At 57.9% G+C, this 15,860-nt stretch overlaps 2 protein-coding genes across 2 annotated transcripts in view; one reads left to right on the forward strand and one right to left on the reverse strand.

Annotated features, from left to right (window-relative positions):
* GGT1 (gamma-glutamyltransferase 1) overlaps positions 1–15,860 on the forward strand; it is a 44,506-nt gene continuing 28,646 nt past the window's right edge. Inside the window, exon 1 of the mRNA XM_032256632.1 lies at positions 1–59. The gene's annotated coding sequence lies outside the window, so the exon portion shown is untranslated. The remainder of the gene's footprint in view (positions 60–15,860) is intronic.
* Positions 2,131–8,392, reverse strand: LRRC75B (leucine rich repeat containing 75B). Its single transcript, XM_032256635.1, has 4 exons — positions 8,182–8,392; positions 5,163–5,291; positions 3,572–3,687; positions 2,131–2,908 (listed from the first exon to the last, which is right to left on the reverse strand). The coding sequence occupies exons 1-4, from the start codon at positions 8,356–8,358 to the stop codon at positions 2,383–2,385; spliced, it is 948 nt and encodes a 315-aa protein (XP_032112526.1). The 5' UTR covers positions 8,359–8,392; the 3' UTR covers positions 2,131–2,382.

Below are 15,860 nucleotides of genomic sequence, written 5' to 3' on the forward strand. Positions count from 1 at the left end.
GCCTGGATTCTCTCAGAGCTTTCCTGGGACACCAGCTCAGGTCCTCGCGAACCATCCTGGTAGGAATCTCTCGGAGCAGTGACGGTGGAGGGTCTGTGGGCTGGCTTAGGGTCAGTGGTGGGCAGGGAGTCAGGAGGGCACAAGGGACCGGAGAGCTTGGCGTTTCTCTGACAGGACTTTCAGGGAGAGCTCAGCTGCCTGCTTATGTGACAGGTTTATCAGCTCGTCTGGCTGGCTCTCATCGTTTTGATTTAAATAATAGATTCCTCACACAGTAAGTGCATGTTGATTTAAGCTTTCATTTTCTCACAATCCTTCTCTCTGCTGGCCCTTCCCACTACCTACCCGATTTTGCCTTACTCTGGGGAGCCTGAACCCCCTGTTCCAGAGTAGGGACACAGGGAGACACTTCCATGGCTTCTGAGCTGCTGGGCAGGGCCAGTCCTTAAAACAAGGAGAGCTGGGAGGGGGCTGGCCCCCAAGAGGGAGCGTTGAGAGCTGGAAGTCCTATTTAACAGAGGGGAGAGCAGAGATTCTGTAAAGGGAAGGGCCTGGTCAGGTCCCACGGCAAGTCAGAAGCAGAGTCGGGCTGAATGGCGATCTTCAGTCTCTCCAGAGCCTTTGGGCGAGGGGTCTGCCTAGTGAGATCAGTGGGGCCTAAGGAAAATCCTTTTCCTCACTGCCTCTATCCCAGTCCTGGGACCAGACACCATCCTGTCCTCAACCTTCTTGGCCATCTCCCTTCTGTTCTGAGAGGCTGTTACGCATCTGGCCAGCCTGGGAATGTGCTGGAATCCACGCATCACAGGGGGTGGATGTGCCGCTCACAGTCCCCTGTGGGCCAGGGCTGTGAGGGAAGGTCGGAGCTGGTGGGCTGGGGTGTAGGCCCAGGAGGACCCCGCTTCCTCCTTGGCCTTGGAGCCTCCCTCTGCTGCTGAGTCTCTCATCTCACAGGGCCCCACTGCCCCCACACCTCACCTCCTGGCTCAGCATGCAACTTCCTCACTCTGGGCCTCAGTATCCCCCCTGGACATCTCTAAATTCCTTTTCTGCCTGTCTCCTGGTTGAGCTGAACTATAACTCCTCACACAGGGCTGAGGGTGACTGTGGCATTAGGCTTCTGGCTGGGAGCCCACTCTGATGGTGCTTGGGAAGGGAGATAGTCCCCCAAGACCCCTGCTGCTGGCTGTGCCCACCTCCACCCCCTGCGTGCTCTCCCACATGGGGACCCCCAGGGCCTGGAGGGAACACATAAGCACTTTGCTCTGGCCTGCTGTGTCTCCTAATCGCACAGAGCTGTCCCTTGCCAAGTACAGGAGGCCTGGGGCTGGGTACTGGGGGTGGCAAGCAGCACTGTACCCTATAGGAGGCAGGCACCAAGACCTCCCACTTAGTCAGCTGTGGCCCCTGCTTCTGGTCTGTGCAGCCTCATCCCCAGCCCAAGGGGCCCTGGTGGCGAGGCTGGCAGCCTGAGCTCAGACATGAGCTTGCCATGGGGTTCCATGTAGAGCTTTGCTCCACCTGGGGCTCCCCACCAGCTCCTTTACAGCTCCCCTTCTCTTTTCTTCTTTTTTTTTTTTTTGAGACGGAGTTTCACTCATGTTACCCAGGCTGGAGTGCAATGGCGCGATCTCGGCTCACCACAACCTCCGCCTCCTGGGTTCAGGCAATTCTCCTGCCTCAGCCTCCTGAGTAGCTGGGATTACAGGCACGCGCCACCATGCCCAGCTAATTTTTTGTAGTTTTAGTAGAGACGGGGTTTCACCATGTTGACCAGGATGGTCTCGATCTGTTGACCTCGTGATCCACCCGCCTCGGCCTCCCAAAGTGCTGGGATTACAGGCTTGAGCCACCGCGCCCGGCCTACAGCTCCCCTTCTCAAGGAGCCCAAGCCCTGCCCAGATGTGAAGGCCTGCTCCCTGGAGGCCTCCTCTAACTCTCTAGCACATGGGGATGGACCCAGGACCCCCACACCTTGGACTCCATGGGAGACCTGCCCAAGGAGCACCTAGGGAAGGTCAGCGTGACCTTGGCCCCTCCCTTTTGGATAGACAAAACCATCCCTTTTCCCCACCCCAGCACCAGGGCTGTTGCTCCGTGACCCTGAGGTCAGTGATGTAGAGAAGTAGAGGTGGGTGTCACTCTTTATTGTGGGGTCCACACTGTGGGTGCTGGGGCCCCTCCCACTGAGGGAAGGCTGAGACTCTAGCCGGGGCTGGCCATCTGGCCTCCTATGAATCCATTCTCCTGTCCCCTTAATCTCAGGCTGAGAATTGTACCAGATCTCTGGGGCCTGTGAATCCTCCTCGACCTTCATCGCCCACTATCCCATGTGCTTGAGAGCATCACAAGTCAGTAGCAATAAGCCAGGTGGGTGGTGGGTCACCTGGCGCAGCAGACCTGAGGCTCGGGTCCCAGCCCAGCAGCTGTGGAGTCCCAGCTGGAGGCAGGGGTGGTAGTCCCGGCCACACCGCCCTCAGGCTCAAGGTCCAGGCTCTCGTAGATGGTGGGGAGTGAGGTGCGCTGGCTCAGCCGCCGGCGAAGGCCCACCAGCAGGGGCTGGGGCAGGGAGGCCACATCCACGTTGTTGCCCAGGTCCACCCAGGCCAGTGCAGGGAACTTGGTGGTGTCCTTGATGGCCTCGGTGAGCTCGCGGGCAGCAGCCCGCGTCAGCCGGTTGCCATTGAGCAGGAGCTGGGTGAGGCAGGGCAGCGCCCACAGGCTGGGCAGAAGCAGGTGCAGCCCCTCGTCACTCAGCCCTGTGAAGCTCAGGTCCAGCACTGCCAGCTCAGCGCCGTGGCTGCCCAAGTGGCGTGCGACGTGCTGCACGTCCCACGCCGACAGCGGGATGCCTGAGAGGTCCACAGTCTCCCCTGTCAGCGGAGTCTTCTGAAGGCTGCTCTTGAGGCTATGGGAGGATGGCAGGCAGGGATGGACTAGGCAACCAGGCAACTGAACTCTGGGCTCAGCCTGTGTGTGAGGCTCCGTGGATGGAGTCACTCCAGGATGGAGTGTCTGAGAGGGACCCATGGCAGACTGAGCTATTGGGCAGCCATGGAGGCCTTGGCTTTAGGCAGCCTGGCAGTGGCAAAGAATTCCCAACAAGGTGCAGGAAAATCAGGGTAGAATGCGGCCTTAGGCAAGCCACTTTACTTCTCTGAACCTCAAAATTTCCTTCCCTGTAAAATGAGAATCGTGATCCAGAATCTGCCCCCCTGGCAACCTGATGGGAAGTCTCAGATGAAGTTGCCTGCTGAGGTCACCTCAGCTGGTGGGTGGCTGGGGTGTCCAGGCCCTGTGACAGGCCAGGGATTGAGGGACACATGAATGGTAAGAGGCAGGACTGTCCCGTGGGAAATGGCAAACGGGTCATTCAGAGGGTACAGCTTGGCTTGGGGACCAACTGCTGCCACGGGCCAGGCTGACTTCCAGGGTAGGGCCTTGTGCAGACCAGGTGAGGGCCTGGCCAGGAGGGATTTCAGCACCAGCCTTTTGGTGAGAGTGCGGGTATCAACCTGAGAAGGGACCTTGGAGGGGCAGAGAAGAGGGGCAGTGGCTGGGTTCCCCTTACCAGCTCTGGGTCTTCCTCTGACGCAGGCTGGACCCTTGCTGCTGCTTCGAGTGGGGCGTGAGGTGGTAGATGAGCTGTCGGCAGATCTTGTCGGAGGACTTCCAAAGCTCGTAGTCCTGTGGGAGGGCAGTGTCACCATGGTGAACCTGAGCCCCTCCTGTCCACCTCAGGGCCTTAGGGAGAGGGGCCTGGGCAGCCAAGTGTGTGTGTGTGAGCACAGCTGTGTACCATGGATCACAGAGCAGCCCACCAGGGCCTCCCCCTCCCACCCCCCAACCCGGCTGTGGCCTGGCACAGAGCCAGGGGAGGCTGCCTTCTGGGAGCTGGACAGGCAGGTCCAGTCCCGCAGTGCCCGGCGGGAGGAAGCCCAGACAATGGGCCCTTGTTCCCTGTCCTCAGGCCCAGGGCCAGCATCTCGGGCTATCAGCCGGCCGCCTGCCCACCCTCAGCACCCCTCGGGGACTTGCCACAGAGGGAGGAGGCCAGACCAGGCCCCTTGAGGGAGCCCTGCTCCACTGACGCCAGTCCCAGGGAGTAGGAACAAGCCAGGTCAGCATGTCCTTCTTCCTCTCACTCTCCAAGCGAGACTGCGGCTGTGGGGTCTGGGTCTGGGCTGACGGGGCTGGGGGATGTGACGTTTCACAGCACCACCACCTGGCTCGCTCTCAGTCCTAACGGGACTCTTGCAGAGGCCCAGCTCGGGGCGGAATCCAGGGTGCGCGGCCCACAAAGCTGGCACTGAGCATGCTCCACTGCATCCTTTATCCAGTCCCTCTGTGAGCAGCCCCAGGAGCAGGCGGCGCACACAGCAGCTGCAAGCCCTGGCCGGTCCTGTGATGGCTGTGGGCTAGCCTCAGAGTCCTTGGGGCCGACTGCACACAGACCTGGGCGTTCAGAGCTGGCAGGGCCTGTAGCGGACACCATTGTTTCAGTTGGGGGACTCACTGTGACTATAAGTCTGGGGCCTGTGGCTGGTCACAGCCACATATCCTGGGGCTGTGTCGATGCTCACAGCAGGACATCTGCAGGTGCCATCAGAGTGGGGTTCTGGGTAGCTGTAGGGCGTAGGTTGCAAACTCAACCCCAGCAATGAGGAAGGCCTTGCTTGTGACCCCAGCTGTTGTGGGGTGAAGCAGTGAACACCCGTCCCCAAAGGTGTCTGTCCAGGATGGAGACTGGCGGACAGACGGGAGGCCCTAGCCAAGGGCAGCTCTCTTCTGGCCCGGGAACTGAGGCTGGGAGTTAGGTTCCGTTCTTGGATTTCTCAGAACAGTCTGTGTCCCGCAGGGTCCCTGTGGGACTTCTGCTCAGCTAGAGTCTCCCCTGCCTGGGTCCCCAGGCCTGGTGCACAGTGCTGCCACTGAGAAAACAGGTCTCCCCAGGACTCTGAGGGTCCTGCAAAGCACTTGCTGTAGCTGGTGGCCAGCCTAATATACTGATGCTGGCATCAGGTCTCAGACAGGGACAGTGACTTGCCTAAGGGCACACAGCAAGCCACGGAAGGACCTAGCCTCCCAGCCCCCAGCCCTGGGCTCTGCTGGCCCCTGTCCACCACAGTGCCCAGCCCTGGGCCCGTGCCTACCAGCCTCACCTTTTTGGGGCACTGCAGGTCCCGGGCCAGGTTCACAAGGAGGTCATGGGAGATGGGGTCAACCAGGTTGAGGAAGGCCACATCTCTGTAGAGGATGTCAGTAAGGAGGGTCCCCTCAAGGCCCAGGTCCTGTGAGTGGTGAAGAAAGCTGAGTAAGCCAGTCGGGTCTTCCATCTCCAGCCTCCACCCCCAGCCAGCCAGATGCTGCTTATGCCCGTTCCTGTCTCTCCATCTCCTCCCTAAGGCTCGCCGGCTTCTCCCCACAGGCGGCCATGGGCCAAGTGTCCAGTGGTAGGTGGACCCTTTCTTTTTTTGCTTACTTATTTTTTGAGACAGGGTCTCACTGTGTCACCTAGGCTACAGTGCAAGTGAAGTGATCTCAGCTCAGTGTAACCTCTGCCTCCTCAAGGGATCCTCCCACCTCAGCCTCCTGAGGAGCTGGGGCTACAGACAGGCACCACTACACCCAGTTAATTAAACAACTTTTTTGTAGAGATGGGGCCTCACTATGTTGCTCAGGCTGGTCTCAAACTCCTGGGCTCAAGCGATCCTCCCAAAGTGCTGGGATTGCAGGTGTGAGCCACTTGGCCTTGGTGGACCCTTTAGATAAGTAGAGGGGAGGGACATGGGGCCCTTGGGGGGTGACACACAGATCCCACAACCCTTAGGCTAGTTCCCTGGAGGCCAGATGTGGTGCTATGACACTGCCTTCTCTGGGGTTAGGGCTTGTCAGTGGGATTCTTCGGGGTCCTCCTCTTATTGGGGGGTCTGCTCTTATGATCCCTCAAATTCCTTTGTCCCCCAGCATTCCCTTCGGATCCTATGCTTTCCCACCTATCCCTTGGTTTTCCTGAGCTGCGGCCAGGATCTGTTTGCAGACAGTCCCATAGGGGTGGACCTCTCTCTTTGCTCAGATGTCTCAAAGCCATGCTACTCTGAAGCTGGCCTCACCACCCATGCCACAGCTCAGTATAGGGCACTTCCATGCCGATCTTTGTAGGCACTAAGGCCAGAAGCCCGGGAACCCCCAGCACTCTTCCCTCCTCCTCTCTCCCCCAGTTCATCTAGTCATCCCTTTTCTCTCCCCACCGCTCCTGCCAAGATTCAGACCTCCAGCCTCCTTTCCTACCCATCCCGCACCCTACAACCGCCTGCAGACCTGCCCCGGCCTTCCTGCCTCACTCCTCGACTTTTTCTTCCTATCTATGCCCACAGGCCTGGTGTGGGGCTGAACACTCTCAGAAGGTCTCACTCTCCCTCTTTTTTTTTTTTTGAGATGGAGTTTTGCTCTTGTTGCCCAGGCTGGAGTGCAATGGCATGATCTCAGCTCACCGCAACGTCCGCCTCCCAGGTTCAAGCAATTCTTCTGTCTCAGCCTCCTGAGTAGCTGGGATTACAGGCATGCACCACCACTACCGGCTAATTTTGTATTTTCAGTAGAGATGAGGTTTCTCTATGTTGGTCAGGCTGGTCGTGAACTCCTGACCTCAGGTGATATGCCCACCTCAGCCTCCCAAATTTTTGGGATTACAGGCATAAACCACCACGCCCAGCTCAGAGGGTCTCTTTACAGGACACATTGATGGCTGATAGGGCAGTCACAGCCGGGAGGGGCCTCTAGACCCCATGTGGGCCTTCTCCAATCCAAAGGTGATATGCTCTGTGCATCAGTCCCAAGCACGGGAAGTTGGGCCAGGGTTGGGGGGTAGTCCGTGGGTCACAGCTGCAGGGTCCCTGCAGGTTATGGAGCAGGACAGGCCCCTCACTGGACCTCAAATCCTAAGCTCTGAGACACAGAGAGGTAACCTATCTGGTCTCTGTCCAGCTTCCCAGCTAAAATGCCCGACTGACTCCTTGGGCTCCTACACCATCCCAGACTGAGATGCGTGCCTCTGGGTGTCTGGCTGATTCAGTGCTCTTCTGCTGTTTGCCAGAGATGCCAGCTAGGGAGGATCCAGAAGGAAGGCTGGCTGGTGAGCCTGGCAGACCCAGACAGGGCCCCAGACCGCAACCTGCCAGCCTGCCTTCCTCTGGTCTAGACAGCTCCTCTTAAAGGGACAGCTCCGTTTTTCCAGCCTGCTGAACCCAGAGTTGGAGGAGATGGAGAAGGGAAGAAAGGAAGTGCTCTGGCCCTGGCTCGCCCCACATTTTCTCTGTGGGCCCTGGGATGACCACATCTCTCCATGCCTCAGTTTCCCCATTTCTAATTATCTACCTTCTGCAGGCCAAACACCTGCATGGCTGACTTCCCGCTCACAGGATGGGGCAGGTAGTGGCAGTTGCTGCAGGGGGTGAGGACAGGGTAGTGAGGGAAGTAGCTTGCCCAGGTGATGGGGGGACCAGCATCCTGGGACAACCCAGGACTTGGGATCTGGGTTTAGAGTACCTAGTGTGTGTAGACCAGGGTCACCACTGGACCCTGTTGTGATGCACAGATGTTGGCAGTGTGTACTCTACGGGCAGGAACTGCCTGTTGGAGGGCTGGTGATGCATGCAGTGGCTCTGTGTGGGCTGCCATGGTGTCTTGGGGTGAGTCTGCACCTGCAGACCAGCCCTGGGTCCTCTCTCCAGGGTCCAGTGCCTCCCCGATCCTGGAAAGAGGGAAGCTACCCTCTTCCATTGTCTCTCAATAGGAGATGATTCGACCTCACTTGCCACTCCTGCCGGCCCCTCCCATCTTGCCAGGGCCTGAATCTGGGCTTTTAGCTCCAGGCTGGAGCCACCCTCAACACACAACTCCTCTCAAACCCGAAACCCGAACACACTCAGCGGCCTCCTCCTCCACTCACGGTCCGCCGGCCTCCCCCAGCCCTCACTCCAGCCGACCGCCGTCTCGCCCAGGCAAGACCCAGCCCCGCTGCAGCGCATCGCGCCCTCGGAACCCGCCCGCGAGCACGTCCGAGATCAGCTCAGCCTCGCCTCCCGGCCGATCCATGCCCACCACCCACAGCCCCGCGCCTCCCAGACCCCCAGACCCTGCCCGGCCGCCAGCCCCAGGGCGGCCGGCTCCTTCTCTCGCCTGGCGCAGGAGGCGCAGCAGCTGCCGGGCGCGTTCCGGCCGCCGCTCGCGGAGCGTGGACTGGATCTCGCGGAGCCACCGCACCCGGCGCTCGTAGGGCGCGGGCCCGCAGCTGGCCGCCGCCCCGGCCTGGGAGCCCGCCACCGGCCGGGCACGCCGGCCCAGCCGCGCCCCCATGGCAGCCGCGCGGCGGGGGCCGAACCCACGGGAGGCCGGCCGGTCTTCGCCCCGCCCCCTCCCCGCCCCTCATCGCCCAGGCCCCGCCCCTCCCCAGGCCCCCGCCCCTCGTCGCCCAGGCCCCGCCCCTCCCCAGGCCCCCGCCCCTCGTCGCCCAGGCCCCGCCCCTCCCTGTCCAGGTCCGAAGGCTGAGCGCCTGCCCCAGACCGCGCCGGAGCGAGGCCAGCGGGTTCCTAGGCTTGGCCTGGTCTCACTGGAGGAGGCCCTGCCCGCGTCAGCCTTGGCACTAAAGCTCTGTCCCGAGGGCTCGGAGCAGAGTTCGGGAGGGACGAGGTGGCTTTTGGCACCTCTCTACTCTTTGGCCCCAGTGCTGATAGGAATAGTCACTTTGACCGTGCAAAGAGCATTCCAGGCGGCGTGGGGGTTCCACTGCGTGTGCCAGCATTAGATACTGTCCCCACCTGCTTTTAGAAATCTGCCCTGCATGTTGAAACCCCATCTCTACTAAAAGTACAAAAATTAGCGGGTGCCTGTAATCCCAGGTACTTGGGAGGCTGAGGCAGGAGAATCGTTTGAACCTGGGAGGTGGAGGTTGCAATGAGTTGAGTTTGCACCACTGCAGTCCAGCCTGGGCGACAGAGCAAGACCCCGTCTTAAAAAAAAAAAGAAAAAGGAAGAAAGAAAGAAAAAAATCTGTCCTGCTGTGGGCATTTGTGGTGTAGGGCCTGCTTATGCTGCATGGACACTCCTGCACTGGCAAATATTTACTGCCACCTGCTTCTTGGTTTGGGGCAGGCCCCCACCGCTGACCCTAGCCTGGGAAATAAACCAGATGAAGAGTGAGGTTAACCGTTAAGCCCAGCTCTGGGCAGGCTGGCCGCAGGCGAGCTGCATCTGCCACTGGCTTCAGTCTTCCTCACTGACAAGGGGTGGGGGGGCAGGCAGGGTGAGGAGGGGGCCCTGGCTCCTCTGAGGACCAGGGTGAGATACGGAGCCACCCGGCTCAAGGAGTATCTCACTTCCTAGGGCTCCCTCAGCAGAGGTCTAGGTCTCTGTTGGAGGCCTGCTGGCCCCTGCAGCCCCAATCCCAGCTCTGGGACCCTCACATCTCCTGGGTGGGGGACGTTTGAGGCACTGAACTGCAGCCCCCACTTCCCCAGGCAGGGAGTATGTGTCTAGCCTGTGAGGACGGGAGGACGGGTTCCTGTTGTGCAGGAAGGGATGAGCACTGTCCATGTGTGCGTGCGTGTGTGCGTGCGTGTGTGCGTGTGTGTGTGCACGTGTGCGTGTGTGCACGTGCGTGCGTGTGTGTGTGTGTGTGTGCGCATGTGTATTACCCTATGAAGATTCAAGGTTTCTTCCTTTGGGTTAAGCACTGCCTGCCCAGAGATGGCCGTGGGGAGAGGGCAGGGTGCTAGGCTCCGAGACAAGGCAGAGGACAGCAGGATGTCTTAGCCCCTTGACCATCCACAGACCCCAAACTCTGCTGGGCCTGTACCTGCACCCCCTTCTCCCCTGGCACCTGCCAGCTGGACCCAACACCCTCTCCTCCCACTCCAGTGCAGCCAGTATTGTCCTGGGGCCACCTTGGCACCACAGGTTTCCTCCCTGGCAAACCTGCATGACGAGCTTGCCTGCCCTCCCCCAGGGCCAAGGCACTGTTGCTGAACTGAAGTGGCGACAGGGTCAGATCTTTAAGTGGCAGCCCCAGTGCCCCAGGGACCTCTCAGACCCCCTGCCCAGAGCAGGCAGCCTGGTAAGCCCTCCTCTCCCCTTCCCCTGCAGCCTCAAAGCTGGAGCCAGAGCTGGGAGGGCTCCCAGATTCTGACCATATCCTCCCAGAGGCTGAGTCAGGCCTGGGCACTGTCCCCTCAAATGTGAGAAGAGTGGGCAGGGGGAGGGGAGGAAGGAGGGGATGGAGGGCTGAGCCTGGCAGCATGAAAGGGGCAACCTAGCCAGTGGTATGGGGGAATGCCCAGAGCTTAGAGTCCTGTGGAAGGCAGAGAACTGCCCCAGCCCCCACCTCTGATCCCCCACCCTCTGTGTCCCTGGCTGAGAGGTTCCTGGAGGACATTTTTCCAGCAAAAGAGGGAGGGTGGTGTCTGGGCCTAGATCCTTGGATGGACTTTTCCCTGCCTGCTGTGCGGGGTGCCTAGGGTGAGTTGGCTCTTGGAGACAATTTCTGGCCTAACCTGACTTGGACAGGAGCCCCCAGGGGCAGAGCTATCCCCTCCAGCGTGGGGACATTGTTCCACCTCACCGGGAATGATGTCTCCCTGGGTTACCCTGAGCAGCAGAGCTGTGTTGAGACCCCATGGGGTGGAGGGATTGCAGTGTTGTCCTCTCGGCTCCCAGGGCTGATGTGGGAGTGCAAAGGCTCGTCCTGGATCCTGTAGGGTAGCCATATCATCCCTAGGGAGTCACTGAGGTGGGAGGCTGGGGGCCGGAGAGCCCAGCAGGGAGGAGGCTCTGATGGGAGCATACTTGGCCCCAAGTGGGACCTGCCAGGAGACATGAATTGATGATAGCCACACCTTTGGAGCCTCAAGCCCTCTGCCCCACATGTGGTAGCCCAGTTCAAAGGAACACAAGGCCCAGCTGGCCCAGTGGGCAAGTAGGGCTGGAACTGGACTTGCACTGCCTCTGGGTCCTTCTCTACCCACCCAGTGGTATTATTTAAGCCCAGGAGGGAAAAAGGCCAGCTAAGCGTTAATGTGATCTCAGCAAGTAGCTGGGTAGCACTGAGCCTCCTGGTAGCCACTGCAAAGAAGGATACAGAATGGTTTGGGGACATTCACTAGGATCAAGGAATCAGGTGATACTCTATAGAGATAGGATGTCTTCCCTGTGTGTCTGTGTGGCCTTCACATGGTCTTCCTGATTTTTGCAATTCAGTCTCACTATGTTGCCCAGGCTGGTCTTGAATTCCTAGGCCCAAGCAGTTATCCTGCCTCAGCCTCCCAAGTAACTGGGATTTCAGGTGAGTGCCACCTTGCCCAGCTCATGTGGCCTCTTTATAAGAACTCTAGCTACTGGATTTAGGGCTCATTCTAATCCTGTATAATCTCATCTTAACTAATTACTTCTGTAGAGACTATTTCCAAATAAGATCAGTGAGGAAAAACCAACTCAAACTATGTTTTTTGGCCAGGTGCGGTGGTTCATGCCTGTAATCCCAGCACTTTGGGAGGCCAAGGTGGGCAGATCACTTGAGGCCAGGAGTTTGAGACCAACCTGGCCAACATGGCAAAACCCTGTCTCTACTAAAAAATACAAAAATTAGCCAGGTATGGTGGCATGCGCCTGTAGTCCCAGCTACTCAGGAGGCTGAGAGGCAGGAGAATCATTGGAACCCAGGAGGCGGAGGTTTCAGTGAGGCGAGATTGCACCACCACACTCCAGCCTGGGCAACAGATCGAGATTCCATCTCAAAAAAACCAAAAAACAAAAACCAACTGTGTTTTCCCTGCATTCTCACAAGACAACAATCAGCACAGACATCTGTGATCAAATGTGTGGGTTCTCCCCACACCCCGGCAAGAATCAATTCCGTGGCAGATGCCAGCTCGTGTCTCCAATTCAACTCAATTCTGACGCTGTCTACCTGGAGATGGCCTCAGAAACCACAGGTTGAGGGCGTGGTCCCACAAGACCACCCCCAATCCCACCAGTCACAAGTCTGGGCCTTGGGAACGTCTGACTAACTGGCTTCTAGTTGGGGTTCCTACGGCCTTCTCTTTGGGTTCAATTAATTTGCTGGAGCAACTCACACAAATCAGGGAGACCTGTTTATCGGTTTATTTCAAAGGATGTTTTATTTCATTTTTTCCTCAGACACACTTTATCATCAATTAAAGTCAGTAACCCAAAGGAAACTTTAAAGGCTACAGACAGGCCGGGTGCGGTGGCTCACACCTGTAATCCTGGCACTTTGGGAGGCTGCGGTGGTAGATCACTTGAGGTCAGGAGTTGCAGACCAGCCTGACCAACATGGGGAAACTCTGTCTCTATAAGTTAGCCAGGTGTTGTGGCAGGAGCCTGTAATCCTAGCTACTCAGGAGGCTGAGGCAGGAGAATCGCTTGAACCAGGAAGGCGGAAGTTGCAGTGAGCCAAGAGGGAGCCTCTGCACTGCAGCCTGGGTGGCAGAGTGAGACTTTGTCTTAAAAATAAATAAGTAAAATAAAGGCTACAGATAAACCAGTCAGATGAAGAGATACATAGGGTGAGGACTGGAAGACTCCCGAGTACAGGAGCTTCTGTCCTGGTGGAGTTAGACACGTATGAGTTGTTTTTTTTTGCTCCGGCTGGAATACAGTGGCACTGTCTCAGCTCACTGCAGCCTCTGCCTCCCGTGCTCACGTGATCCTCCCACCTCAGCCTCCCATGTAGTTGGGACTTCAGGCATGTGCCACCACGCCCAGATAATTTTTTTTTTTATTTCTGTAGAGATGGGGTCTCTCTCTGTTGCCCAGGCTGGTTGTCAACTCCTGGGCTCAAGCCATCCATCAACCTTGCCCTCCCGAAGTGCTGGGATTATAGATGGAGCCACTGCTGGCCGTGGATGAGCTGTTGTTGTTTGTTTGTTTTGAGGTGGAGTTTTGCTCTTGTTGCCCAGGCTGGAGTGTAATGGCTCAATCTCAGCTCACTGCAACCTCCATCTCGGGTTCAAGCCATTCTCCTGCCTCAGCCTCCTGAGTTGCTGGGATTACAGGCATGTGCCACTGTGCCTGGCTAATTTTGTATTTTTAGTAGAGACAGGGTTTCTCCATGTTGGTCAGGCTGGTCTCAAACTCCCGACATCAGGTGGTCAGCCCGCCTTGGCCTCCCAAAGTGCTGGGATTACAGGTGTGAGCCACCGCACCTGGCCGTGGATGAGCTCTTGTTCACCTTTCTGTCAGTTTCCGCATGTAGCTCCCTAAACCCTGTCCTCTTAGGCTTTAAAAAAAAATTAATTAAAAAATTAAAGACAGGCCGGGCGCGGTGGCTCAAGCCTGTAATCCCAGCACTTTGGGAGGCCGAGGCGGGTGGATCACGAGGTCAAGAGATCGAGACAATCCTGGTCAACACGGTGAAACCCCGTCTCTACTAAAAATACAAAAAATTAGCTGGGCATGGTGGCATGTGCTTGTAATCCCAGCTACTCAGGAGGCTGAGGCAGGAGAATTGCCTGAACCCAGGAGGTGGAGGTTGCGGTGAGCCGAGATCGCGCCATTGTACTCCAGCCTGGGTAACAAGAGCGAAACTCCGTCCCAAAAAAAAAAAAAAAAAAAAAAATTAAAGACAGGGTCTCACTATGTTGCCCAGGCTGGTCTTGAACTCCTGGACTCAAGTGATCCACCCACCTCATCCTCCCATAGTGCTGGGATTACAAGATTAGAGAGGCTAGCTGTCAGGTGGCTAGGTAGATTCCGTGTAAAGTCCTAGAAGATGCATTTTAGTAAAAACAGCTACCACCTGACAGCTGGCATCCATCCATTCATCGAAGATTGTTGGGCACGGTGGATACTGTGGAGGAGGCAGCAGTAGCAGCTGGCCTGCCAAGTAGGGTACAGTGCTGGAGGGCTTCAGGAGGAGGTGGCATTGTGGTTGGGGTCTGAAGAGTGCCTCAGGCCGCGACAATGGAGGCAGTGCAAAGTCACAAAGACCAGGAAGGAGCAAGACGGAAGAACAGTTCATATCCAGGTGCTTCCCCCCCAAAAAAAAGAGAGAGAGAAAAGGACAAGCGCCAGCAAGCTAGGACAAGGGGGACCTTTGGAGTGTTTTTTTTTCCCAGTGAGGGAGGAGCATGCTCAGATTTGTATGCTGAGCACAGGGCAGTAGGGAAACAGCAGAGGGGCTGGGACCTGTGATTGGGAGTCTCCCGGTGAGAGGACTGGCCCATGGGGGCTGGCCGTCAGGTGAGGCTGGGAACGGGGTGTAGAGGCAGGAGCAGCTGGACAGGACCACTGATAGCGTGGGTATCTTGGGCTGCCAAGTCCTATAGACTGTTCGTGGCCATCTTGGGCTGCCAAGATACCCACACTATCTGTGGCTGGGGTTGCGTTTGAACCCAGGGACTCTAGGGCCTATGCCTCTGCCATCCTGCCTCTGAGTTTGGGAGTTGGACTTGGTCCATTAAAGGTCAGGCCAGTCCTGCCGTGGGGCGGCCGCCCCGGGCTAGACTCTGGCTGCCCTGCCGCAGGTTGGAAGTCTGGGGAGGAAGCTGCTTAGCCCACGCTTGGGTACGTCCACCTGGTGTGTCTGAAGTGTTAGTCAGTGAGGCACAGACTGATCAGTGAGAGCAGTCCTGAGCCCAGCATCCAAGAAGTGAAGGAGGTCCAGAAGGTGCCGCTAAGAGGCGGAGGGAGGTCCCCAAAAGCCCAGGTGACAGCATGGCATGCATGGAAAGGGCTGGGCAGTTCCGGCACCAGTGAAGTCACAGGGGGCTGTGGGTGAACTGGTGGGCTTGGGCGTGCCACCATGGAGGCCTTGAGACAGGAACGGGTTGGCTCTCCCAGAGACCAGGCCGTGGGATGGTGTCGGGGCTGAGGCATGGACAGCCTTCCTCCACCCCCACCCCACTCTTGGAGCTCCCAGACACTGCAGGTAATTACCAGGTGATGTGATAAATACTAGCCGTGGAGGGTGCCGTGGGCAGGGAGGACAGGGCGGCCAGGAGGGGGGTCCTTTGGGCCCTTGCTCTGAGCTGCTCATCAGGAAAGGAGAGAAGCTGGCAGTGTCGGAGCCTGGCCAGACCTGTGAGGCCTCAAAGTAGTGGGTGCTTCCTGCAGACTGTGCGTGGCCATCTCAGTGAATCCAACCAGAAACTCTTCCAGTTACCCCTGCTCTCCAGGTAGGAAACTGAGGCCAGGAAGGGAAAGGCTGCCAAGATACCCACGCTATCAGTTGCTGGGGTTGCGTTTGAACCCAGGGACTCTAGGGCCCATGCCTCTGCCATTCTGCCTCTGAGTTTGGGAGTTGGACTTGGTCCATCAAGGGCCAGGCTGCAGGGCGCTCCGGGGCGCTCCCAGGCATTAACGAGCTGGCAGTTCTGAAGGCCCACACACTTGGCCATGCTCCAGCCTGTGTCCTCACATCTCAGGTGGGTGCTGGAATAGCAAATACTGCAAATGGCATTTGCTGTGGCGTAGGCCAGGCTCTGGGGGCACAGGAGCTCTGCCCATGGCCACAGTTGGCCTGTGTTTACCTCCCTCCATCACAACTGCGTGACACCAGCCCTTTCTTTCTTTTTCTTTTCTTTTTTTTTTTGAGGCAGATTCTTGCTCTGTCGCCCAGGCTGGAGTGCAATGGCGCAGTCTCGGCTCATTGCAACCTCCCCCTCCCAGGTTCAAGCAATTCTCCTGCCTCAGCCTCCCAAATAGTTGGGATTACAGGCATGCACCACCATGCCCAGCTAATTTTCTTATTTTTAGTAGAGACAGAGTTTCTCTATGTTGGTCAGGCTGGTCTTGAACTCTGACCTTGTGATCCACCTGCCTTGGCCTCCCAAAGTGCTGGGATT

Source organism: Sapajus apella, unplaced genomic scaffold (genome assembly GCF_009761245.1).
Source record: "Sapajus apella isolate SASKATOON/1434 unplaced genomic scaffold, GSC_monkey_1.0 scaffold95, whole genome shotgun sequence".
Lineage (NCBI taxonomy): Eukaryota > Metazoa > Chordata > Mammalia > Primates > Cebidae > Sapajus > Sapajus apella.